At 45.5% G+C, this 27,341-nt stretch overlaps 1 protein-coding gene across 3 annotated transcripts in view; it reads left to right on the plus strand.

Annotated features, from left to right (window-relative positions):
• The window catches only part of RAD9A (RAD9 checkpoint clamp component A), a 621,237-nt gene that overhangs the window by 480,074 nt on the left and 113,822 nt on the right, over positions 1–27,341 (plus strand). For all 3 annotated transcript variants that reach the window (XM_068255230.1, XM_068255228.1, XM_068255229.1), the window contains exon 10: positions 12,732–12,827. In XM_068255230.1, coding sequence (XP_068111331.1) covers positions 12,732–12,827 — 96 coding nt within the window. The remainder of the gene's footprint in view (positions 1–12,731; positions 12,828–27,341) is intronic.

The raw sequence follows: 27,341 nt of genomic DNA on the forward strand, positions 1-27,341 counted from the left end.
TCTCAATCAATATTGTAGTATGTATATCCCATATGGAAACAAAATGTCTAGGAATAAAAAAAGGCCTCTATGGATGAATAGAAAGGTTGGGGATAAAATGAAGAGGAAAAGGAAAGCCTATAAGGTCCTAAAACAGGAGGGGACCGAGGCTGCACTAAGCAATTATAAGGAGTGCAATTAAAATTGTAAAAAAAGAAATTAGACTGGCAAAGATCGAAGCTGAAAATCAAATCGCTAGGCATATCAAATCTAACCCAAAAAAGTTTTACAAGTACATCAACTCTAAAAAAAGAAAGGTTGACTGTATAGGACTCCTAAAGGATGAGGGTGGGAACTCAATAGTGGATGACCAAGGTAAGGCAGAGTTATTAAATGCTTTCTTTGCTTCTGTCTTCACAAAGGAAACAGCACTGTTGCAAATTACAGAGTCAGAAGAGTCTCAATCTTCTAACTGTAATATTAAATACTTAACGCAGGAAGAAGTAAAGGCAAGACTAAATAAATTAAAAATAGGCAAGGCACCTGGCCCGGATGGCATGCATCCTCGGGTCCTAAGAGAATTAAGTTCAGTTATAGCTAAGCCCCTTTATCTTATCTTTTGTGACTCTCTTGCAACTGGCAGAGTCCCAGTGGATTGGCGTACAGCCCACGTTTTCCCATTATTTAAGAAGGGCAAAAAATCAGATCCAGGAAATTATAGACCTGTAAGCTTAACATCAGTTGTATGCAAACTATTTGAGGGGTTACTAAGAGATACTATACATGACTTCATAGTAGAAAATAATCTTATTTCTCAGCATCAACATGGGTTTACTAAAGACAGGTCCTGTTTGACTAACATGCTCAGCTTTTATGAGGTAGTGAATGCTAATATGGATATTGGGAATGCTGTAGATGTGATATACTTGGACTTTGCAAAGGCCTTCGACACTGTTCCCCACAGAAGTCTGGTGCAAAAGTTGAGGAAGCAAGGACTGGGGAAGAGTTTGTGTGCATGGATAGGGAACTGGCTAATGGACAGAAAACAAAGAGTTGTGGTCAATGGATCGTACTCAAAATGGGAGACTGTTAGCAGTGGGGTCCCACAGGGGTCTGTACTGGGTCCAGTGCTCTTCAATGTATTTATTAATGACCTAGTAGATGAAGTAGTGAGCAATGTTGCTATTTTTGTAGATGATACAAAATTGTGCAGAATCATCAACTCTCAGGAAGATAGTGTCATATTGCAACAGGATCTGGATAGGATGGCTATATGGGCACATACATGGCAGATGAAGTTCAATGTTGACAAATGTAAAGTCATGCATTTTGGTCGTACCAATGGTCTAGCACCATACAAAATAAATGGGATACAGTTGGGGACATCAAACTTGGAGAAGGACTTAGGAGTACTCATCGACAACAAGTTAAATAATCGTACTCAATGCCAAGCCGCTGCAGCTAAAGCGAACAAAATTTTGGGATGCATTAAAAGGGAAATAAAAACTCAAGATGCTAGCATAATATTGCCCCTGTTTAACTCTCTAGTAAGGCCACATCTGGAATATGGAATTCAGTTCTGGGCACCACATTACAAAAAAGATATTGCAGTTTTAGAGCAGGTGCACAGACGAGCTACAAAATTGATACGTGGGATGGAAGGTCTCGCTTACCAAGTAAGGTTAGATAAACTGGGTTTATTTAGTCTAGAGAAAAGATGCCTTAGAGGAGATCTAATTAACATGTATAAATACATCAGAGGGCAATATAATAGCTTGGCGGATGAGCTTTTTGTCCCTAGGCCTTCTCAAAGGACTAGAGGACATGATCTGCGCATGGAGGAAAAACGTTTTAGCCATTTATTTAGGAAAGGGTTCTTTACAGTAAGAGTGATTAAGATGTGGAATGCATTGCCACAGGAAGTCGTTATGGCAAACTCTATACCTGCATTTAAAGGGGGCTTAGATGCTTTCCTTGCGTTGAAAGACATGCATGGCTACAATTACTAGGTTATGCCTAATGATGTTGATCCAGGGATTTTATCTGATTGCCATCTGGAGTCAGGAAGGAATTTTTCCCTTTTGGGGCTAATTGGACCATGCCTTGTGGGTTTTTTTTCGCCTTCCTCTGGATCAACAGGGGTATGTGGGGGACGGGCTGGAGTTGTACTTTGTACTGGTTGAACTCGATGGACGTATGTCTTTTTTCAACCAAAATAACTATGTAACTATGTAACACTCGGGGTACCCCATTAACACAAGTCCGCCTGTGGGCATGAAACTGCAGCAACTAAGTGAAAGGCCCAGAAGGTTCAGATTAATATGCATCCAATGGCGTGCGTATCAACTCAGAAAACGTCTTTCTCCAAGTAAAAAGACAAGCACTAATAACATTATTATTATTATTATTTATTAGATTTATATAGCGCCAACATATTACACAGCGCTGTACAATAAATAGGCTTACAGACAATGATAACAGGGTTGACAGAACAATACAGGTAACAGACCATAGATACAACAATACAGGTAATAGCAATAAGATACAACACAATGCAGATAATAGTACAATGCCAGATCATAAACTGGAATGGTAGTGGTAAAAAATTACCAGTTCCAAATTCTGGGTAAAGTGCACACAGTCAAGTATGATACACAAGGGAAGAGGGCCCTGCCAAAGGCTTACAATCTAGAGGGAGGGGCTGGTGACACAAAAGGAGGGGGTGCATCAAGAAGTTATTGGCAGAAAGGATTAGGGTAGTGTTGAGTTGATGTAGGCCTCCTTGAAGAAGTGAGTTTTGAGTGCTTTTTTGAAGGTGTTGAAGGTGGGAGCGAGCCTGATGGGCAGCGGGAGAGAGTTCAACAGGATAGGGGCAGCTCTAGTGAAGTCCTGCAGTCTGGCATGGGAGTGCGAGATGCGTGGGGTGGTTAAGAGGAGGTCGTTGGAGGAGCGAAGTGGGCGGCCAGGTGTATATCTGCTGACCAGGTCAGAGATGTAGGTTGGGCAGGACTTGTGTAAGGATTTGTATGCCAAACATAGGATCTTGAAGCTGATTCTGAAGTGAATTGGAAGCCAATGAAGGGATTTGCGTAGGGGAGTTGTGGAGACAGAGCGGTGGGAGGAGTAGATGAGTCTGGCTGCTGCGTTCATGATGGATTTTAGGGGGGCGATGTGGTTTTGAGGAAGGACTGACAAGAGGGAGTTGCAGTAGTCCAGGCGGGAGATGATGAGGGCATGGACAAGGAGTTTGGTAGTGTCTGGGGTCAGGAAAGGCCGGATCTTGGAGATGTTGCGTAAGTGGAAATAGCAGGCTCTAGCTACGGTTTGGATGTGGGAGGTGAAGGAGAGGGCCGAGTCTAGGGTGACACCCAGGCAGCGGTCTTGTGTGGTTGGATGAATGATTGTGCCATTGACAGTGACATAGAGGTCAGTGGGGGGTGAAGCAGCACGGGGCGGGAAGATTAGGAGCTCAGTCTTATCCAGGTTTAATTTTAGGAACCTGGCAGACATCCACGATGAAATAGCTGAGAGACCAGAGGATACCTTCTCCATGGTGGTGGTGGAGAGGTCAGTGGTATGGAGGTAAATCTGGGTGTTATCTGCATGTAGGTGATAGTTGAAACCCAGAGAGGAGATGAGTTTTCCGATGGAGGCGGTGTAAATGGAGAACAGCAGGGGACCAAGAACAGAGCCTTGGGGGACCCCAACTGAAAGTGGGAAGGAGGTTGAGGAGGAACCATTGAAGGAGGTCTTGAAGGAGCGATTTGAGAGGTAGGAGGAAAACCATGCTAGGGCACGGTCTTGGATACCCACAGATTGCAGTGACTGGAGTAGCAGGGAATGATCAACAGTGTCGAATGCTGATGAGAGGTCTAGGAGGAGAAGGATAGTGTATTTTCCTTCGGCCTTGGCAAGCGTGAGGTCATTGACGACCTTGGTGAGGGCAGTCTCGGTGGAGTGGCCTGGCCGAAATCCTGATTGTAGGGGGTCAAACAGGGAGTTGGAGTCAAGGTAATGGGTCATGCGTTGGTGGACTAAACGCTCTAGGAGTTTAGATGCAAAAGGGAGTAAGGAGATAGGACGGTAGCTGGTTGTAAGTGAGGGGTCTAGTGAGGGTTTTTTAAGTAGGGGAAGTACAGTGGCCTGTTTGAAGTCAGAGGGGAAGGTACCCGTGGAGAGGGAGAGGTTAAACAGAGTGGTGAGGACAGGAGACAGAACAGGGAAGTGAGGACGGAGGCATTTGGATGGCACAGGGTCTAGGGGGCTGGAGGTGGCAGGAGGAGTGGCTAGGAGACGGCTGACTTGGTCCTCTGTGATAGGAGTAAAGGCAGTGAGTGGAGGGTGGGGTGGGGAATAGGTATTGGTGGGGGAGGAAGAGGTGGTGGAGTGGAGGCATGAGATTTCCCGTCGGATGCTGGCTATTTTGTCGGTAAAGTGGGTGGACAGATCAGTGGCTGAGAGGGCAGAGGTGGGGGGAGGAGTGGTGGGGTTAAGGAGGGAGTTGAAGGTGGCGAAGAGGCGCCGAGGGTTGGAGGCTTGGGATCCGATCAAGGCAGCAAAGTATTTTTGTTTAGCATCAGTTAATGCGGTATAGAACAGCTGCAGGTTGGCCTTGTACGCCAAAAAGTCGGAGTTGCTGCGGGATTTCCTCCATTTGCGTTCGTAGGTGCGTGTCTGTTTTTGGAGGTTGCGAGTGTGTGCATTGTGCCAGGGCTGGGGGTTGATGGGACGGCTGGGGCGGAATGTGGGGGGTGCAGCAATGTCTAGGGCTGCTGAAAGGGCCTGGTTGTATTTGGCCACGGCTTGGTTTGGGCAGGTAACATTTGGGAGGGTGGATGTGAGGGAGTGGAGGGGGTTGGCTAGTGCAGTTGGGTCTAGGTTATGCAAATCTCTCTGCCAACGACCTGAGGGTGGAGGAGGGTTGGGGGAGGATGATGGGGAGATGGAGAAAGTGAGAAGGTGATGGTCGGAGAGGGGGAAGGGTGTGATGTCCAGGTTGGGGAGGGTGGTGGATTTAGAGAGAATCAGGTCGAGAGTGTGGCCAGCGCGGTGGGTGGGGGAATTGGTGTGTTGGGAGAGGCCAAGGGAAGTAGTGAGGGAGAGCAGTTGAGAGGCTTCAGGGGAGTAAGGACTGTCCATGGGTATGTTGAAGTCCCCAAGTATGATTGTGGGGAGGTCAGAGGAGAGGATGTGTGGGAGCCAAGAGGCCTGGTTGTCCAGGAATTGTTTAATGGAGGTGGATGGGGGGCGGTAAAGGACTGCAATGACTGCTGGAAGGGGATGGTAGAGGCGGATAACATGTGTCTCAAAGGATGTAAAGTTTAAAGAAGGGGGTGGCGTGAGGACACGGAAAGTGCAGGACGGTGAGAGGAGCAGACCCACCCCTCCCCCAGACCTGTTTTCTGGTCTGGGGTGTGACTGAGGTGAAGTCCCCCATAGGAGAAGGCCGCTGCTGCAGCAGAGTCAGAGGGGGTGAGCCATGTCTCTGTGAGGGCAAGGAGGGTGAGGGAGTTGGAGAGGAAAAGGTCATGGATTTCAGTGAGTTTGTTGCGGACTGATCTAGCATTCCAGAGGGCGCAGGAGAGAGGGGTGGTGTGCTTGTGAGAGGTCTGGATGGGAATGAGGGAGGAGAGGGAGTGAGTGTGGGTGCGGGAAGGAACTGTGAGGGGGGTGGAGACATGTTTAGAGTGGGGTGTGCATGGAGTCAGTGATGGAGTGGTATGGGAGTTGCGTGGGGTTGGAGGGTAAAATGGGAGGGTAGAGTTACATAAGGTGACCTTATTGAGGACTAGGTGGTGAAGGAGCAGGTGGAGGAAGAGCATATTGTGATATGTAGATAGTGGAGGAAGAGGTGTGCAGAAAGGTGGAGGAGTCATGGAGTTTGAGAGTAGGGAGAGATGGTTTGTGCAGGCCGAGATGTTTGGCGTTGTTTAAAGTTGTAAATAATGCAAATACCTTAGTGACTGCTTAATGCTGCTGTATTGCTGGTGAATTCTGGTAAATTCAATTAGTAAGATCCTTAAAGCGATCCTTAAAATGCGAGCTGACAATCGTCAAAGCCGATTACACAGCATCCTTATGAACATCCACACAGCCCTAGTGTTTGAATAAGATTGGTCTAGAGACCATTAGCCTCCACTACAATCAGCTGTGAGCTGGACAGGAAGTTGACCAGCATGGGGGTGGACTATGCAAATACTTAGAGCTGGGTGGATAAAGAGGTGTGAATCAAGCAGTGTGAATCAAGCAGACAGTAAGATAACAATAGCTGGGGGGAGGGGGGGAGGGGTACAGGTAAATGCAAGCAATTTAGATATTAGAGTAAGGGCAGATCAGAAAAAATAATTAAGTCACATACACAGGCAGATGCAATTTGAGAATCGTGTGCAGATGTAGAAAGTCACATACACAGGCAGATGCAATTTGAGAATCGTGTGCTCAAAACAGCACATATATCTTCATACTCGACTCCAAAAATGCAAGTCAGTGAACTTCAGTGGGTTGGTAACTTCACCTACTTCACTACATTACCACAGCCGTGCAGGCAGGCTTTTTGATGGAAGGAGTAGCGGGGGCCCCCTGTGCATTCTTCGGCTTGTGACACAAGTCCCATAAGCAGCAGCCTGGGTAAACACCGCTGAACGGGCTGGTTCTCACTCAGTGAGCGATGTCAGTAGAGCTGTGGATCACCGTGGTTGTCTGTACAAAACACTGTGTCTGTCCGCACGGATCTTTAAGTGCACTCACAGGTCTGCACAAACACCACGTAGAGCAGCTACTAATCCACCATATCAGGCGCTGCACGACGCAGGCATCCACGCGGCTTCCATCGTGTGACCACTGAGTTCAGGAGGGGTCAGCGGGCTAGCTGGCAGCAACCAATCACCAACTAGTTTCGCTTGGTATAACCAAGCTTTATCAAGGCCATTCGGCACAGTCGGCTGCAGATCCTGCGGTTCCATGGCTTCCTTTTCCTGTTCCAGCAGATTAAATACAGCTGTTTCAAGGAGGCAAACCATGGGCACTCACTCGCAGATAGCTGCCCTGGTGGAATAGAGCCAACACTAGACAGATTTGCTGTATCTGCCCCACTCCCCCGGTGTAAGCACCTGGAGAGTTGTGCCCCTTGAAATGTGATCCTCCAGGATGTAGTGGGTGACAGCCCTCCTGTGCTGGCACAGCCTCTGTAACATCGCCAGGGTGGAGTTTCAGCGTGTTGGCAAATCGGGCATGAGCATGTGGGCTGGCAGACCTTCGCCCTGTTGTATGTCAGCCATCCTCGCTGTGGCAGTGAGGGAACAGTGGAAATTGGCCCCAATTTTTCGTGTCTTTGTTCATACCTTGGTAAGTGTGCAGGAACCTCTGCACCACCAGGTTTAGAATGTGTGCCAAACAGAGCATGTGTGTCAAGTCTCCAGCACGGAGAGCAGGTTTATCCCGTTGTCCGAGACCGCGTTGCCATCGTGGAGGTCTCTGGAGGTCAGCCACTTCTGGTCCTTCTTCCGTAGGGCGGCCGGGACGTTTTTGGCTGTTAGCCTCCTGGGCCCCAAGGTCACCAGTTCAAGCAGCGCTTGGTAGTGGTGGTGCTTCATGCTACTGCTAAGGCAGGCATGCTTGTGGGGTATGCCCGTGCTTCCAGAGGGAACGAGGAAGCTGCAGATTTTCCCCTGAACCCGTGAGGTGGCACTACAAACTGGGTTGCTGCTGTGCCAGTTGCTGCTGCTGATTCCTCCTCACCCCCTTCTACTAAGGTGACCCGTTGGCAGGTGAAGGAGAGATAGTGGTATTCTCCATACCGGCTGCTCCACAAGTTCATGGTCAGGTGAACCCACGCGCTCACGGAGTGATCAAGAGCACGTTTCATATTCTAGACCGGGAGAAATAGTGGTGGCTGTGGATACGCCACTCTGGGATCCCAAAATGCAGGAGCATGCGCAGGTCACTCCCCTCCTGCACAAGGGAGCATGGCAGGAGCTGAGAGCATATGGCCCGGTCAAGCATCTCGTTGAGCTTCTGGATGCGCCTGTTGGTGGAAAGCAGAGGCTTCCGCACCTGGAAACATGTCGCGGTGCAGGGTCTGCAGCTGAACAGCACGGGAGGCTGTGGAGGGGGCTGAGAGGGGCACTGAGGAGAAGGCAAATGAAGACTGGCTGCCCACATCAGCCTCAGTTTCTGGGGAAGCTGTGGAGGGAGCAATGGAGGATTGGCTACGTTTCCTCACTGCTCCTGCTGCTGCTGCTGGACGAGCAGGACGGGATGATCCTGTAGCAGAAGGCGGCACGGTGCTACTGCCGCTCTGACCACCCTGCTGCAGCCTCCTGAACTCAGCAAACCCCCTCACATGGTGGTGCTTCAAGTGGGACCGGATGCCTCCAGTTCCCAGCTTGGAATCATCTTTCTCTCTGCTGACAGATTCACCACATGTTGTGCAAATGGCACGGCACACATTGGAGATGTGCGAAAAAAAATTCCACAGGTGAAGTAAACTGCTTGAAGGGGTGCGGGTCTCCCTGTGGTTGGGGTTGGGTGGTGGTGACTGAAGCAGCGGGCTGTGGCTGCTGGCTTCCACGCCCACTGCTGGCCCTGCCCCTGGGTTCACTACTGCGCTGCTCCTACCCTCTTATGTCTTTGCTGCTCTCTCCTCCTCCTCCAAGCTGACTTTGGAGACATGGGGAACAAAAAGTGGGTCCTTCCACTCATCCTCAAACAACTCCTCTGACCCCACCATCTCTTCCACTTGAATATCTCCTGCCACACGTGTCTCCTCCTCGTCACTGTCAGGTTGTGCATGGCCGAGCACATCCTCCTCCTCCACTTCCCCACCCTGCTCATTCTGGTCACCAGGCCCCAGGATCAAGTCCGCCTCCTCCATAGTGACCCACAACAGGCTCCAAGACGCTGGGCTGAAAGGAAGTGGGCTTTCGTCCAGGCACTGCTGTGCGGCTGGGGTCAATGTGAAAAGCAGGGGTCATCGTCGGCTGCTGCTGCAAGGAGTAGTCACGGTGGAGGACTATGTGGAACTGCTGCCCTGCTGCTGCACCATCAGCTCCACAACTGCTCTCCTAAATGTCACGGTGACCCTGGGGGGCAAAGAAGGACGCAATGCCTTGCACCTCTGCTCCTTATCTCTCAGCTCCCTCCACCACAGCTGAGCTCCCACTGGCTAGCGGCAAATCAGCCAGGGAACCAGCGATAACACTGCCCCTCCTGACTCCGCCTTTGCCCCTGGCAGACATCATACAAACAAAAACAAACTGTAACCGTAAACTGTGTGGTGTTTTAACTGTGTAAATAGGTGTGGTGTTTTTAACAGTAAAACAGCCTAGTAGCTCACTTGCACAAAATTACATTTCTACTACTAGTGAATGATTATTAAACATAGCACACTATGGCCTTGATTCACGAACCGGTGCTAACTCAGTTAGCACGTCTGAAGGCTTTGGACGTGCAAACTAGGGTGCTAAGTAGTTGGCACGGCCAAAGCTATTAGTGTTCGCGCGCAAAGTTTTGCACTGTGCGCGAAACTTAGCACAGCTGCTCCCAAAACGTTGCACCTAAAAGTGCGACGTTTCGGGCACACAGGCGTGACGTTTTGGGCGCTTCAATGCGAATCTTCGCGTGCACAAACTTAATGCATGCTAAGGGACTTTTCACTGGCGTGCTAACACTTAGCACTCTTTTGTGAATTAAGCCCTATGTCTAATAAGTAACACTAACCGTGTTAAACGATTAATCAAAATACAGTAAATAACCTTCACTAATCCCTACACTGCCTAGCACTAGTAAAGCTAACTTAGCTAAGCCAGGGAACAACTGAATCCCTGTCACTAAACGTCAAAGCACACTACACTAACATTGGCAGCACCCTGCACTAGCTATAAATCAATCAGTAAGCGAATCTGTCTCTTAAACTAGCAAGCAGAACACAGCAATCAAAAGAACAGTTAAAGGCTCAATTTCACAGTAAAATAACTTGCAGAACAATAGTTCTCTCAGTACAGTAACACAGCAAGTGTCACTGTGGCCATTTTAGTACACTGCACTGTACTAATATGGCCACAGCCTATTATAGGGGAGGGAAGGGCACAAACTCAAACATTCTGATTGGTTACTAGGGCCTCTGCTGGAGGCTCTGTGATTGACCCACCAGTGAATTTCCTTTAGTTACTCAGAAAGTACTCAAAAGTACAACTCATAATCAAAATTTCAAGTGGTTTCAAGACATTTCGAGTACATACGTGACCCCCATTCATAATCGCGGCCGATTATTAATTTCCGTTTCTGATTCAAAATTCAGTTTTTCAGCTGAAAATTTCGGCACTTTGTAATTTTGACCTCGTAAGGAGCACCTTTACCATTATCAACACTCCATTGCTCTTACTAAGCAGTATTTTTAGTCAGTGAGAGCTGGGTATTATTGAGAATGTTTTACTTTGATTGGCCAGTTATGTAGCTGGGGGCAGGATTGCTGGAACTGCTGGCAGGGACTGTAGCTGTTAGTGTCACAGGAGGAATTATTGGAGGAGTTATTGGAAACACATGCACTCTTTTCCAAAAATAATCCAGAGAGCCTTCACAAGGGCCTCATAGTGGTGGGATAAATAGAATGTCAATCACTCTCTCTGCAGTGTAAGCATATGAAACATTGTGCAGTCTTATAGAAAACAGATTTGAGAGGGAGCCTGGCAGCCAGCAGTTCTCAGAAAGGGTGGTTGAAAAACACAGAATTCTGTTATGATTTGTTGCAATTTGAAGATGAGACGCATATTTTAATGTCTAACTATGCTCCCTGTTGCTAAGCTGCAAGAGAAATGCTCAATAGTACAGTACCATATGGTCACACCCACTCTTTCAATTTTATAACCACTCCCCTAGCATCTACATTGGCACAAATCACCATCCAGAAATATGTGAGAAGCTAGTGGTTCCGACCCACTTGTGTGTGGAATATGTGGGCAGGGCCGTCCAGATAATTCTGGGGCTCACTGAACACAGAACTACACACACCAGGCCCCAGCAGCTGCAAGAAACTACTTAAAGTTTCCCTCATCCATCCCTGCTTTGTGTTACTATTTCCCCCCACCCTGGGGGGAGGGGGGTGCGTGTATGTTCACTGTCTTCATTACCTTGTGCTGGGCTAATCACACTGTGCTCGCTGTCCCCCTCCGCCCCCGCCTCCCCGGTGGTCTCTCCAGTCTCCATCCTCCTTGCCTTGCTGTCCACCACCAGCTAAGCTCCACCCCCATTTCTCCTCCTCGCTTCCCCACACTGGGGATGATGGAGGAGGAGAGACTCACAGCAACCACACAGCCAGGAGAAGAATTGTGTGTGGCTCACTGGTGTCACAACACAGGATACAGACAGGGACATTTAAGGCTGCCTGTGGTGATTTGTGTTCTCCCTATGATAGCTGCTTAAAGAAAACCTGAACTGAAAATTAAAAGTCAAAATAAGCATACACAAGTCATACTTACCTTTCATGTAGTCTACTCCTCAGAGTCTTTCTCCTGTCCCGCGTCCTGTTTGATCACTGTGATCAAGGGAATTTTCCGTCCTCCATTTTGAAAATGGCCATTACCCATAACAGCTTTCTAGTCAGCACACAGTTAAACTGTAACATTTCCCACTTGAGCCATAGGGAAACATGGACATTACCTGGTACATCAGTTTTCCTCTCCGCTATAACTGACAGCAACTGATATATTTCAGATCTGACAAAATATTGTCAGAACTGGAAAAAAAAAAAAAAATTGTACTCAGTACAGGTTCTCTTTAAAGGACCACTATCGTGAAAATTTAACAATTTTGAATACATGTAAACACATTCAGATAAGAAGTGGGAAGGCCCTGACTCCCTTTGGTCGGGGCATTTGAACCGGAAGAAGTCTTTGCCCCAAATGTGTAGTTTGGCTGCTCATGCACTGCTGCCAGTGCTGTGAGTGCGCGTGCCATGCTCAGGAGCCTGCCACAGCATGCTGAACAATCAAACTGCATATTCTGCTATGAACTCCCCCTTCCAGGCCCCTCTCTGCACACTGCCTGTGTGTTATTTAGGATTAGAGCAGCTTCTCTCCTCTCTTTTACAAGCTGGATAAATCGTCCTCTGAGCTGGCTGGGCTTTCACATACTGAGGAATTACAGACAAAGGCAAAGCTGTTTGCAGGAAGAAAAGAGCAGCCTGGAACTTCAGTGCATGAGAACAGGGGGAAAGAAACACACAAATGATCTCTTGAGATTCAAAAGGAATTCTGTATACAGCCTGCTTGTGTATGGATGTATTTTCTATGTGTGGACATACTGTACATCAACCTACTTCCTGTTTTGGTGGCCATTTTGTTTGTTTATAAACAAACTTTTTAAAACTGTTTTTAACCACTTTTAATGCGGCAGGGAGCAGCAAAATTGTGACAGAGGGTAATAGATGTCCCCTAACGCACTGGTATGTTTACTTTTGTGCGATTTTAACAATACAGATTCTCTTTAAAGACAGTTTCCTTTTCATTTAATAAATGATCATTTGACTATACAAAGTTTCAGTGATAGGAAATCAAACACCAAAATATTGTACCATATTTGTACCACATTATTGAAGAAATCAACAATTTATAAAACCATGGACAGTTATTCCAGTAAATATTTGTAGAATGCTAGGGAAAATATTTTTTATCAGTGTCCAATTGATTAAGATGTTTGTGTATAACCTTGTGTCCATTCATTACCATTGTTTTTGTTTTGTTTTCTTTTTGTCACAGTCCAGCAGTATTCAGTGTGGATGATACGGTTCTTGAAGCGCACTTTGTCCTCGCCACCCTGTCAGATACAGAGTGCATCACACATTCGCAAAACAGGTTAATATGCACTTACTCTTAAATATAGATGTTTTAATTTGCTTTCTGATTTTGGCTTTCCAAGTCACATATATCCTTGAATGATTTGGTCTGTGGGTTGATTGAATAAAATTTCAGTAAGCTACACAAAATGTAACCTTCATTTACAGATTCTTGTTGAAGACGTGGAGGGCAATGTTGGCTAACTTTTGGACAGAGTTTCATGATTGCATTAACCTCCCTGCCGGTTATCCCGAGCTCAGCTCGGGGTAACCTGCCGCGGAGGATTCCTCAGGCCCTGCTGGGCCGATTTGCATAATTTTTTTTTTGTTACACGCAGCTAGCACTTTGCTAGCTGCGTGTAACTTACGATCGCCGCCGATTCGCCGCAACCCGCCGCATCAGAGGGTGCCCCCCCCCTCGCGACCCGTGCGCTGCCTGGCCAATCAGTGCCAGGCAGCGTCGAGGGGTGGTTCGGGACTCCCTCTGACGTCATGACGTCGGTGACGTCATCGCGCCCGTCGCCATGGCGACGGGGGAAGCCCTCCTGGAAATCCCGTTCAGAACGGGATTTCCGGATGGGTAAATGCGCCGGCGGCGATCGGCGCATTCGGGGGGACGCCGCAGGGAGGGGGGAAGCATGTAGCTAGCGCTAGGCTAGCTACATGCTAAAAAACAAAAAAAAATGCCAAAAAACACCCTCCCTGCCGTGCGCAGCAATTTTTTATAACGGCAGGGAGGTTAAAAAGATCTCCATCACATTTCACAAGCTCAAAAGTTTATTTACTTCACTCAATATGTAGCTTGGGAAGTTGCTCTCAAGATCCAACTGTCCCCTATTTGGTGGAATCACCATAGTGCTTAATACTGTATATACAACATACAGTTGTTTTCAAAATGATTCAACCTTCACTGAAATTGAGTGTTTTGGCCAGTTTGACATTGATTTTGATCATTTCAGTCATCTTTTTTACAATTAAATCAGAGGAACTTGTAAGTCAGACAAATATAACATAACATTTATAATAAAATAACCACAAATGTCTTTTCTGTGCTCACATCATTATCAAAGCAGAAGGAACAGAGGCGCCAAAAGAATAAGATCACAATCTTAAAAACGTTTTGATAAAAATGGCTTTGGGGGCAGTGGTGGGCTTACCCCCTATAAGCAGACACTGAAAAATGTCTATTTCAAAAATAGATTATTTTATTGGTACACTCCAAAGGGGCTGCAACGCGTTTCGCAGGCGTAGACCCGCTTCCTCAGGCAATACAAATAGGAGTACACAACTGGAGACAAAGGCAGAGAATAGTGTATGTAAGTACCTGATACATTCAAAAGTGTCGATAATAACAGGTATATACTCATTTGAACATGTCATATGATCACACACAAATTAAGAAAATGTTTCCTGTTGTATTCGAGCAGTTTTTTTCGTGGGTGTTGGCTATATGACTGTGATGAATAGCATCAGAAAGTATTTTTAGAGAAAGTTGGGAGGGGGTTAAGGGGGGGGGGGGGAAGGGAGACCAGGTGGGGGCGGGGGGGAAGGGGGTTAGGGAAAAAAACGTGTCCTAGGGATAAAATAGGGGGGGGGGAAGACAAAGCGGGAGGGGATAGGGAAAAAGAGAGCATCAATAGTGGCTATAATCATTGAGATCATTAGCAGCAGAAAGGACTATACTGAAAATAAAATAAAAATTGACCTTTATCAAAGTGAATAAGTTACCAGCAGTGCATACAACAGTAGGGCACGTATGGTGCTATGTACAAAAGCATAGGAACACTAGCATTACAATGTGTGCAGGATCTGCAATAGAGATTCACGGTGTAGAAGTAAGGGCAAGCTGCCTGCATATTGAGTAATATATTGGAAAGTAATGAAATGCTGACTCACCAGTATCAGGTTCAGGATACACTTGGCACCTCTGTGCCGCGGTGAGTAATGGCGGCCGTTTAAATTGAACTTCACTATCCCCTGTGATCAATTGGGGAGAGGAGTCTCACCGGGTGAAGGCGGCCAATGGTGCGCATTGTGATGGATGATGCGGACAAAGCGTCACATCCGTGACGTGGGGCTAAAGCTGGCGTCGCATTATGACGTAGCCCTTACTGATTGGTGCGGCTAGCATGCAGTAGGTGGGGTGGGGTGTGTGGGTGACGTAGTTGATATCACGCAGCCCCGGGGAATGGGACAGGGAAAGGTGGTCGGGGAACGGGAAATTCCCATGCGGCCATTTTCAATGAGGGCAACATGCCCAAGGGACTGTGTATATAAGGAAAAATGATTGTATCCTAAAAAAATGGAAATAAAATAAATATAAAAATAAAATTTGGGATAATGCGAACGAATGGATTAATATTAAATTAGGTAGGGTCCTAACAAACTTTGTTCATAAGTTGCCTACAATGTATCGTATAGGGGGTGAAGGTAGGTGCTGCCCTCTGCTGGGCAGTGTTCAGCGTATAAATGTGCAGCAAAAAAATCAAGGAGCATTGTAAATAATAACACAGCATGTAAAGACAATATATAACATAAAAAGAATGTTTATCATAAAAATTGCGTTTTTATGGTACTGATAACAGTCCTCCCTATGAATATAACAATACCTATCCACACATCTCGGTATATAGACATTTATAAAAGGTATATGCCTGTGATATATCAAAAAGTCCATGTGTACCATTATATAAAACAAGTACATAAAAGTATAAACATAAAAGATAAAATTAGTATGATAAAAGAGGCGACTGGGCTAAAAATATTAATTTAGGTTAGTATAGTTTTTCGAGTTGCTCGTTCAGTCCGTCTGGTACAAGCGTTTTTAGTATTTGTATCCAGAACATCTCACGGGCTTTAAGGCGCTCAAAAGCATCCACTTGATTTAGGCGTATAGTTTCAATCAGGGTGATGTGAAACAGGCTAGGATCCCCATTGTGGTGTGTGTGAAAGTGCCGTGATACACTGTGCAGGGGGAATTTTTTCAGGATATTTCTCTTATGTTGGCCGATCCTACTCCGGGCGGGTTGGGTCGTGCGTGGAGGAGGTGGCAGGGACAGGAAATAACATAAATAACATTTTCACCGTGATGTTGCGCTCAGTCCTCCCTTTCCTTGATAGGCTGCTGACTATGCACAGAGACAAGTCCCAGTCACGTTAATTATCACACTATAGCCGTGCCAGTATTCTGTATCACCGTTCGTGATCCAAGCAAATTCCTAAAAATAAAAACACAGCAGACCAGGCCTTCTCATAGTGAGTATCGTCTCATCAATGACACCCTTGTGCAATCGCACACACTGCGTGAGGGATGAAAGTGCTATCACCAGGGTAGATGGGGATCACATGCCCCCCCCCCTTTCTCTCCCTGCTCACCAGAGGATTTCTTGTCAATACTGCATATCACAAAACATCCATGCCGTTTAGAACCTTAAAAACATCAAACGTATTCTCATAGCATAAAACCGCTTTAATAGGCTCCCAATGGCCCCCAAATTAAAACTGCGTACATAAAACTTTCTTGCGTATTAGCATATCACAATACCACATCGCCGCCAGCTCCGGTCACCTCTCACATGCCCAGGCCGCGTCTCCCTCGGTCGGTGGTAGTACAGCGTGCGTCCTCCAAGCTCCGCTCTACGCGTTTCGTCACGTGCCAAGTTGTGACTCATCAGGGGCTGGAGTGCGCACGTTCCCTGTAGCAATATGTATGCTTAACCCCGCCCCCTCCCCTCCCACCCCGGCCAACCTCTAGGGCGTCAGAGATCTGGGCGGGACATCATGGGAGGTCGGGTCGGTGCTGTTTACATAGTTACCTAAAATAAACATAAAAATTGCTCACACGATACATTGTTTACTTAAAACTGACATATACAATCCCCTAAATGTCCACAACTTCTTCAAATATATATGTGTAGCCTGCTACCTACGTACAAATATAAACATCCAGAACTACATTACCCAGAACTACATTACCCTAACCTCTTTCCGTGCACGTGATATGTGCGGAAGTTGTATTATCCAAACATTCTAATTATTATGTGTCCCGTGCTTCTGCATACACAACTCCATTGCCCAGCAAACAATGCGTGGTGCATATAAGCCACATCCGTCTCCTCCCACCACGTGTAGACTCAGATCGTTCTTCATACAGACTACACTACCCAGAATCCTCAGCTTCACAAGTGATTCCCACCCCCTCTGCTCGTATCTTCCTCACCTATGTGAACTGTTCAATAACACTCACAGATAAACTCATATTCATCAACCTTTTGTGAACCTTAACATCACCATCAGTATTAGCATCAATATATATCCCTTTTTGTAATGTTTTCGTACTGATCAGATCACGCTGCTATTATTTACTTATATACTGCCATCTAGTGTCAGACTATCTAATGACATTCCATATTCTTTTAGTCATTAGAAATAAAGCAATTCAGGTCAATCTCAATATTCAAACCGTCTGGTTTCATAGTGTGCAGATTATAGATCCAGCGTGTTTCCATTTTAGAGATTTCACGCACTCTGTTACAGCCCCTCCATTGTGGATGCAGTTTTTCTATTGCACAAAAGTACATTTGTGAAGGATCACACTCATGATATTTCTTAAAGTGAGCTGACACACTGTGATTTTCATGTCCCTTTTTCACCTTGTTTATGTGTTAATCAATACGCTCTTTTAGCATTCTTGTAGTTCTTCCTACGTATTGTACTCCACACTTACACCATATAAGGTAAACTACATATTTCGTTGTACATGTGATAAAGGATTGTATCTTATATTCACATTTGGTCACACTGGATTCAAACTCATATTTATTTTTTCTGTTAGCTACATTCTGTCTGCAACCCAAACAGCTTCTGCATGGGTAAAACCCTGGCTTTTGCCACTCATTGTCTCTATTCAACTTAGGTGGGTCCACACAACTGGGTACCAAACTGTCCCTTAAATTCGGTGCTCTTCTGTATATAAATGATGGTTTACTTGGCAGTGCTTTAGCTAACCCATGATCACACATCAAAACCGGCCAATGCTTTTTAATTATTTTTTCCACCTGTCTGTGTTGAAGGTTGTACTCACTAATGTAGGCCATCTCATTCTCTCTCTGCCTCCTTGCCCTACCCCCGCCCACCAGCATGTTTCTATCCATTTCTCGTACATTTATCCTAGTGTTTTCCAATGAATCTGCATCATACCCTTTTTGCATGAATCTTTCCTTTAGTATATTTGCCTGCCTATCGTATGTCTCTACATCAGTGCAGTTTCTTCGAATGCGTACCATTTGACCCTTTGGGATTCCTTGCAGCCATTTGGGGTGGTGGCAGCTATTAATAGGTATAAATCCATTTCTGTCAGTTTGCTTAAAGTAGCATTCCGTTTTCAATGTCTGTCCCTCCACGAATATATTCAGGTCCAGAAAATGGATTCTGGACTTGCTACACTCCAGACTGAGCTTTATGTTAGTTTCAATGCTATTAGCCTCTTGAATGAATTCATGGAAAGATGTCTCCTGACCCCGCCATGCTATAAACAAGTCGTCTATAAACCGCCACCATGATAGAATGTTCATACCCCCTTTACATATGGCTATCTCCTCCCATCTTGCCATAAACAAATTAGCTAACGATGGGGCATAAGACGCCCCCATCGCGCATCCATACCGCTGTACGTAGTAGCCCCCTTTATACCAGAAATAATTCCTGGTTAGTGCAAATTCCAATAGCTTTAACAGAAAAGGTGATTTGTTCCTCTCTTAGTTCCCCTTCCTGTTCCATGTAGAATTTTGCGGCGGCAATTCCTCCTTCATGAGATACATTGGTATATAGGGAACTGACATCAGCTGTTCCCAACACCATGTTTTCCTCCACCTGAATTCTTTCCAGCACTTGTATTGTATGCCCTGTGTCTTTAAGCACATGTGGTAATTTACATGCTAAAGGTTGCAGAAATTGATCCAAATACATTCCAGCCCTATGTGCTACCGAACCAATGCCACTAATAATGGGGCGACCTGGGGGTTCCGTTAGGTTCTTATGAATTTTTGGCGTTTGGTAGATAATAGGCACCCGTGGTGCAGAGGGAATGAGATACCTAAATTCTCGATCAGATAGCACTCCCTTATCTAGTCCTTCCTTCAACAACACAATTAATTGCCGTTTATATTCCTGTGTAGGATTACCTGCCAATTTCTCATATGTATTCACATCAGAAACTATTTTGTCCAGTTCACCAAAATATTGTTCTTTATTTAGAACTACCCCCCCCCCCCCCCCCGCTTTGTCAGCCGGACGTATGACCAGCCCCTTCTGTTCTAACATGCGTTTAGCCTCTTTTTTAAAACCAGTGACCTTTCTTGTAGGGATCCTCTCTATATCCTTAATAACTAGTTTTTTTAAAAACTTCAATGCTATTCTGGCTACCATTAAGGTGGGGGTTGAATGTAGAATTATTTTTTAGAGAAGTTTGTTTAAACTGTGGCACAGCATTAACCCTTTGATTGGGTACTTCTTTATCCAAAAAGTAGCGCCGTAGGATCACTTTCCTCACGAATTTGTTCACATCAATGAATGCGGAGAATTTGTTGATATTTTTTGGTGGGGCAAATTTAAGACCTTTATCCAAAATTTTCATTTCCCTCCCAGTGAGCTCAACCTTGCTAAGGTTAAATATGCCCTCCCCTACTGGTTTCTTACTCTTTTGTTTTCTCCATCCTCCTCTGCATCCTCTTCTGCTCTCCTTTTTATTTGTACTCCTGACATATGTGGCTGCTGAGGTGACTCTACTCCCCCCTCCCCATATCCCGGGTTTATTCCTCTCCCTAAAAAAGATTGTTGTTCCCAATTGTTGTTGTCTGTATCCAGATGTTGATATCTATTATACACAGGTACTCCGTACCAGGGCCCTGGTGTACGGGGTCTCCCTCCCCTACCCCGTGGCGGAGTATATCCGCCATAGGCTCCCCCGGTTGCTCAAATTCCGTATGTCGTGGTCCCCGAGGTTGATAATTGGGCACATAATTTCGGGGCCTTGGTCCATTTGGATTGCCCCTTGGGGGATAATATTGCCCACGATATACATTTGGGATACTTCCTTGTTGGTACGGTTGTTTGGGTCGGGGGTTATTCACCTGATTTGGTGGCTTTGGATTCGAAGGCTTGGGGTTCATCCTCTGTGCCCCTACACCCCCCTCCTGGGCTCTGTTCACCCCATTAGTGTCAGCTTTCTTTTTACTTTGCCATTTATACACATTCTTGTTTTTGTATGCTTCTAAATCTCGTAAATACCGCTTATGCTTATCAGCTATGATCTCCTTCTCAATTTTGAACAAGGAATCCTGTATGAACTTGGACCTTCTACCATACTCTTCCATTTCCTTATATGGTTCAAGTCTAATTTGTATCTCTTCCACTTCCATTCCTATCCTTTCTAATCTACTATTTTTTTCTTTTAATAAACAATTTAACCAAACCCCTCCCGCATTGCTCCACATAGTCATAAATATCCTTATCATTATTATCATTCTCCTCCCCGTCGTTAGGGGTGACCTCCCATCTATATCTATGTGGGACCATGCCTTTTTGTTCATACTTTTCCAAGGTAGCTTTATCCCACCATGTTTGTAATTATTTAGTCATAACTGTATGTAACATTTTGAAGTCCTGCTCCATAGTTGTTACAGGCATGGGTACCGTTTCATCAAATAGTTTATCCAAATCAATGTCTCTTTTTCTTCTATATTCAAAGAGATCCATATTATAATCTGTTCGTAAACAATCAATTCGACTACACAAGGAAGTCAACAAAGAAAATTTTCACCGTGATGTTGTGCTCAGTCCTCACTTTCCTTGATAGGCTGCTGACTATGCACAGAGACAAGTCCCAGTCACGTTAATTATCACACTATAGCCGCGCCAGTATTCTGTATCACCGTTCGTGATCCAAGCAAATTCCTAAAAATAAAAACACAGCAGACCAGGCCTTCTCATAGTGAGTATCGTTTCATTAGTGACACCCTTGTGCAATCGCACACACTGCGTGAGGGATAAAAGTGCTATCACCAGGGTAGATGGGGATCACACGCCCCCCCCCCCCCCCCCCCCCTTTCTCTCCCTGCTCACCAGAGGATTTCTTGTCAATACTGCATATCACAAAACATCCATGCCGTTTAGAACCTTAAAAACATCAAACGTATTCTCATAGCATAAAACCGCTTTAATAGGCTCCCAATGGCCCCCAAATTAAAACTGCGTACATAAAACTTTCTTGCGTATTAGCATATCACAATACCACATCGCCGCCAGCTCCAGTCACCTCTCACATGCCCAGGCCGCGTCTCCCTCGGTCGGTGGTAGTACAGCGTGCGTCCTCCAAGCTCCGCCCTACGCGTTTCGTCACGTGCCAAGTTGTGACTCATCAGGGGCTGGAGTGCGCACGTTCCCTGTAGCCTACGGCGCTACTTTTGGATAAAGAAAGACCCAATCAAAGGGTTAATGCTGTGCCACAGTTTAAACAAACTTCTCTAAAAAATAATTCTACATTCAACCCCCACCTTAATGGTAGCCAGAATAGCATTGAAGTTTTTAAAAAAACGAGTTATTAAGGATATAGAGAGTATCCCTACAAGAAAGGTCACTGGTTTTTAAAAAGAGGCTAAAAGCATGTTAGAACAGAAGGGGCTGGTCATACGTCCGGCTGACAAAGGGGGGGGGGGGTAGTTCTAAATAAAGAACAATATTTTGGTGAACTAGACAAAATAGTTTCTGATGTTAATACATATGAGAAATTGGCAGGTAATCCTACACAGGAATATAAACGGCAATTAATTGTGTTGTTGAAGGAAGGACTAGATAAGGGAGTGCTATCTGATCGAGAATTTAGGTATCTCATTCCCTCTGCACCACAGGTGCCTATTATCTACCAAACGCCAAAAATTCATAAGAACCTAACGGAACCCCCAGGTCGCCCCATTATTAGTGGCATTGGTTCGGTAACACATAGGGTTGGAATGTATTTGGATCAATTTCTGCAACCTTTAGCATGTAAATTACCACATGTGCTTAAAGACACAGGGCATACAATACAAGTGCTGGAAAAAATTCAGGTGGAGGAAAACATGGTGTTGGGAACAGCTGATGTCAGTTCCCTATATACCAATGTGTCTCATGAAGGAGGAATTGCCGCCGCAAAATTCTACATGGAACAGGAAGGGGAACTAAGAGAGGAACAAATCACCTTTCTGTTAAAGCTATTGGAATTTGCACTAACCAGGAATTATTTCTGGTATAAAGGGGGCTACTACGTACAGCGGTATGGATGCGCGATGGGGGCGTCTTATGCCCCATCGTTAGCTAATTTTTGTTTATGGCAAAATGGGAGGAGATAGCCATATGTAAAGGGGATATGAACATTCTATCATGGTGGCGGTTTATAGACGACTTGTTTATAGCATGGCAGGGTCAGGAGACATCTTTCCATGAATTCATTCAAGAGGCTAATAGCATTGAAACTAACATAAAGCTCAGTCTGGAGTGTAGCAAGTCCAGAATCCATTTTCTGGACCTGAATATATTCGTGGAGGGACAGACATTGAGAAAGGAAAGCTACTTTAAGCAAACTGACAGACATGGATTTATACCTATTAATAGCTGCCACCACCCCAAATGGCTGCAAGGAATCCCAAAGGGTCAAATGGTACGCATTCATAGAAACTGCACTGATGTAGAGACATATGATAGGCAGGCAAATATACTAAAGGAAAGATTCATGCAAAAAGGGTATGATGCAGATTCATTGGAAAACACTAAGATAAATGTACGAGAAATGGATAGAAACATGCTGGTGGGCGGGGGTAGGGCAAGGAGGCAGAGAGAGAATGAGATGGCCTACATTAGTGAGTACAACCTTCAACACAGACAGGTGGAAAAAATAATTAAAAAGCATTGGCCGGTTTTGATGTGTGATCATGGGCTAGCTAAAGCACTGCCAAGTAAACCATCATTTATATACAGAAGAGCACCGAATTTAAGGGACAGTTTGGTACCCAGTTGTGTGGACCCACCTAAGTTGAATAGAGACAATGAGTGGCAAAAGCCAGGGTTTTACCCATGCAGAAGCTGTTTGGGTTGCAGACAGAATGTAGCTAACAGAAAAAATAAATATGAGTTTGAATCCAGTGTGACCAAATGTGAATATAAGATAAAATCCTTTATCACATGTACAACGAAATATGTAGTTTACCTTATATGGTGTAAGTGTGGAGTACAATACATAGGAAGAACTACAAGAATGCTAAAAGAGCGTATTGATTAACACATATACAAGGTGAAAAAGGGACATGAAAATCACAGTGTGTCAGCTCACTTTAAGAAATATCATGAGTGTGATCCTTTACAAATGTACTTTTGTGCAATAGAAAAACTGCATCCACAATGGAGGGGCTGTAACAGAGTGCGTGAAATCTCTAAAATGGAAACACGCTGGATCTATAATCTGCACACTATGAAACCAGAAGGTTTGAATATTGAGATTGACCTGAATTGCTTTATTTCTAATGACTAAAAGAATATGGAATGTCATTAGATAGTCTGACACTAGATGGCAGTATATAAGTAAATAATAGCAGCGTGATCTGATCAGTACGAAAACATTACAAAAAGGGATATATATTGATGCTAATACTGATGGTGATGTTAAAGAGAACCCGAGGTGGGAATCTTAGAGTTAAATCTATACACAGAGGCTGGGTCTGGCTATAGTGCCCAGCCTCTGTTGCTAGTTGAATATTCCCTAAATCCCCCCTGTGCTCTGCACGAGCCCATAAATTACAGCCGCGCTGTCTTGCTCTGTTTACTTTTCTAGTGTCACTCACGCTGCTCCCCCGCCTCCTGCAGAGCGCAGTTCCCTGCCCGAGTCCCTTCTCTCTAATCAGCGGCGAGGGAAGGGACGTGGGCGGGGATCGGCGCTCTGCAGGAGGCGGGGGAGCGGCATGAGTGGCACTAGAATGGTAAACAGAGCCTGCTGTGACACGCTCAGTGTCGCCAGCGCGGCTGTAATTTATGGGCTTGTGCAGAGAGCAGGGGGGATTTAGGGAATATTCAACTAGCAACAGAGGCTGGGCACTATAGCCAGACCCAGCCTCTGTGTATAGATTTAACTCTAAGATTCCCACCTCGGGTTCTCTTTAAGGTTCACAAAAGGTTGATGAATATGAGTTTATCTGTGGGTGTTATTGAACAGTTCACATAGGTGAGGAAGATACGAGCAGAGGGGGTGGGAATCACTTGTGAAGCTGAGGATTCTGGGTAGTGTAGTCTGTATGAAGAACGATCTGAGTCTACACGTGGTGGGAGGAGACGGATGTGGCTTATATGCACCACGCATTGTTTGCTGGGCAATGGAGTTGTGTATGCAGAAGCACGGGACACATAATAATTAGAATGTTTGGATAATACAACTTCCGCACATATCACGTGCACGGAAAGAGGAGAAGTTTGGGTAATGTAGTTCTGGATGTTTATATTTGTACGTAGGTAACAGGCTACACATATATATTTGAAGAAGTTATGGACATTTAGGGGATTGTATATGTCAGTTTTAAGTAAACAATGTATCGTGTGAGCAATTTTTATGTTTATTTTAGGTAACTATGTAAACAGCACCGACCCGACCTCCCATGATGTCCCGCCCAGATCTCTGACACCCTAGAGGTTGGCCCGGGGTGGGAGGGGGCGGGGTTAAGCATACATATTGCTACAGGGAACGTGCGCACTCCAGCCCCTGATGAGTCACAACTTGGCACGTGACGAAACGCGTAGGGCGGAGCTTGGAGGACGCACGCTGTACTACCACCGACCGAGGGAGACGCGGCCTGGGCATGTGAGAGGTGACCGGAGCTGGCGGCGATGTGGTATTGTGATATGCTAATACGCAAGAAAGTTTTATGTACGCAGTTTTAATTTGGGGGCCATTGGGAGCCTATTAAAGCGGTTTTATGCTATGAGAATACGTTTGATGTTTTTAAGGTTCTAAACGGCATGGATGTTTTGTGATATGCAGTATTGACAAGAAATCCTCTGGTGAGCAGGGAGAGAAAGGGGGGGGGGGGGGGGGCGTGTGATCCCCATCTACCCTGGTGATAGCACTTTTATCCCTCACGCAGTGTGTGCGATTGCACAAGGGTGTCACTGATGAGACGATACTCACTATGAGAAGGCCTGGTCTGCTGTGCTTTTATTTTTAGGAATTTGCTTGGATCACGAACGGTGATACAGAATACTGGCGCGGCTATAGTGTGATAATTAACATAAATAACATACGGAGAGGCGCACGTGATGGGTTCTTTAATCTGGTACTGTAATTTGGTAGCGTGGGACATAAATGTTGAACCTGTATGAATAAATGTGCAGGCTAGGCATCTGACATTATTACAGGGGAAGCATCCTGGTCTGGAAGGAGCATGTAGGAGGGTACCGTCAGGTAGTGGGCGTAACTGGCTAGGGGCCAGGATATTTCGTAAGTTGGGGGCTCTCCTAAAAGTGATAGCGGAGTGGGTGGTAATGATTGGCGAAGATACGGGTCCTGTAGGAGTATGTCCCATCGGTTTTTTAGAATTGAGTGAATTTGTGGGTGTTGAGCATTAAATCTGGTGATGAATCTAGGGTGACTATCAGATACATCTGCCGTGGTGTTTGATGTTGTGTTGCGAGGTTTTGTGTCTTTAGCTCTAAACTTGGCATCTTTTTTAGGATAATTGCGGGAAAGAAATGTTTGAGTTAGAGCGTCGGATTGGGTATTGTAGTCATATAGGTCCGTGCAGTTTCTATGAATTCTCCGGAATTGGCTGTAGGGTGTATTGATAGTCCAGGGTCTGTGGTGGAAGCTGACGAAATGGATATAATTGTTAGCATCAACGGGTTTAAAAAATGTTTTCGTTTTTATACGGTTGGAATCAGTGAATAAAGTAAGGTCTAGAAACTCAATGGTACTCTAGTGGACTTGGAGGTATGCTTGGAATCCTTGTCCTGTTGAAGGGTTCAACATCTCCCAAGCCTCAGGTTTGTGATGGACTGCATCACATATTCATCCAATATCTCCTGGTACTGAAGAGAATTCATGGTACCTTGCACATGCTGAAGTGTACCTGCAGAAGCAAAACAGCCCTAAAGCATGATTGACCCCCCCCCCCCCCCCCGCCATGCTTCACAGTAGGCAAGGTTCTTTTCTTCATAGGTCTTGTTCTTCCTCCTCCAAACATAGCGTTGATCCATGGGCCCAAACAGTTCTAATTTTGTTTCATCAGTCCACAGAACACTATCCCAAAACTTGTGGTTTGTCCACATGACTTTTGGCATACTGCAGTCGACTCTTTTTATTCTTTGGAGACAGCAAGGGGGTGCACCTGAGAGTTCTGGCATGGAGGCCTTCATTACCCAGTGTGCGCCTTATTGTCTGAGCTGAAACTTCAGTACCCGCATCTGACAAATCTTTTTTTCAGTTCCTCAGCAGTCACACGGGGACTTTTCTCCACTTTGCGCTTCAGGTATAGGGATGGTCGCTGGATTCTGTGGAAATAAAAATTCTGTGATTCCGGCCGGAATTTGATGATTCCGTTCCGTTATGACGGAACGGAATTGCTATATCACTATGGTGGAATTTCCGTGGAAAATTACGAAATTCCGCAGAATTTTATGGAATTCAATTTTTTTCCCCACCGAACTGATTTCTGCCTAATAAGAAGAATTTCTACTCCACAGACTCCTTTCCTCCCCTCCTCCCTTCCTCCCTCTCTCTTTCCCTCCTCCTACATGCTGAAGCCAGCCTAGCATGTACCATTGGGATATATCCAAGAGAAAAATGAGCTTGCTTAGGGAATTGTAGGATTTCAAAAGCCAGCTTACATAGATTGGCCAGGGATCGAACCCAGGTCTAGTGCTTAGTAAGCTGCTATCCTAACCATTATATCACCAACCCAACACACTACAATGCTTCATGCTGAAGCCAGCCTAGCATGTACCATTGTGATATATTCAAGAGAAAAATGAGCTTGCTTAGGGAATTGTAGGATTTCAAAAGCCAGCTTACATACATTGGCCGGGAATCGAACCCAGGCCTACTGCTCTGTAGGCTGCTATCCTAACCATTATACCACCAACACAACACACTACAATACTACATGCCAGCCTAGCATGTACCATTGTACCATTGTAAGCAAGTGCAAAGTTCCAGGTCAGCACACCAATTCAAGATTAAGAAGTTTTCAGTTTATTGCTTCATGAGCACAAAAAATGACAATTGTTTCGGGGCCACGGCGGGTCCCCTTCTTCAGATAGTGCAAACAAACAACTCACCCTTCCGTGCACATTACATTTATATCCTCTATGCAGTGAATCACCACCCCTGTCAGTCATTGAATATCCCCACCCATTCCATCCTCCATGGTATGTAAACACATACATCAATACAAAACTGTACACAATCGGCATGACCTATAATACATCTCACGTGCTGGGTACAATCCTATGTGTCATAACC

This window comes from Hyperolius riggenbachi, chromosome 10, assembly GCF_040937935.1.
Source record: "Hyperolius riggenbachi isolate aHypRig1 chromosome 10, aHypRig1.pri, whole genome shotgun sequence".
Classification (NCBI taxonomy): domain Eukaryota; kingdom Metazoa; phylum Chordata; class Amphibia; order Anura; family Hyperoliidae; genus Hyperolius; species Hyperolius riggenbachi.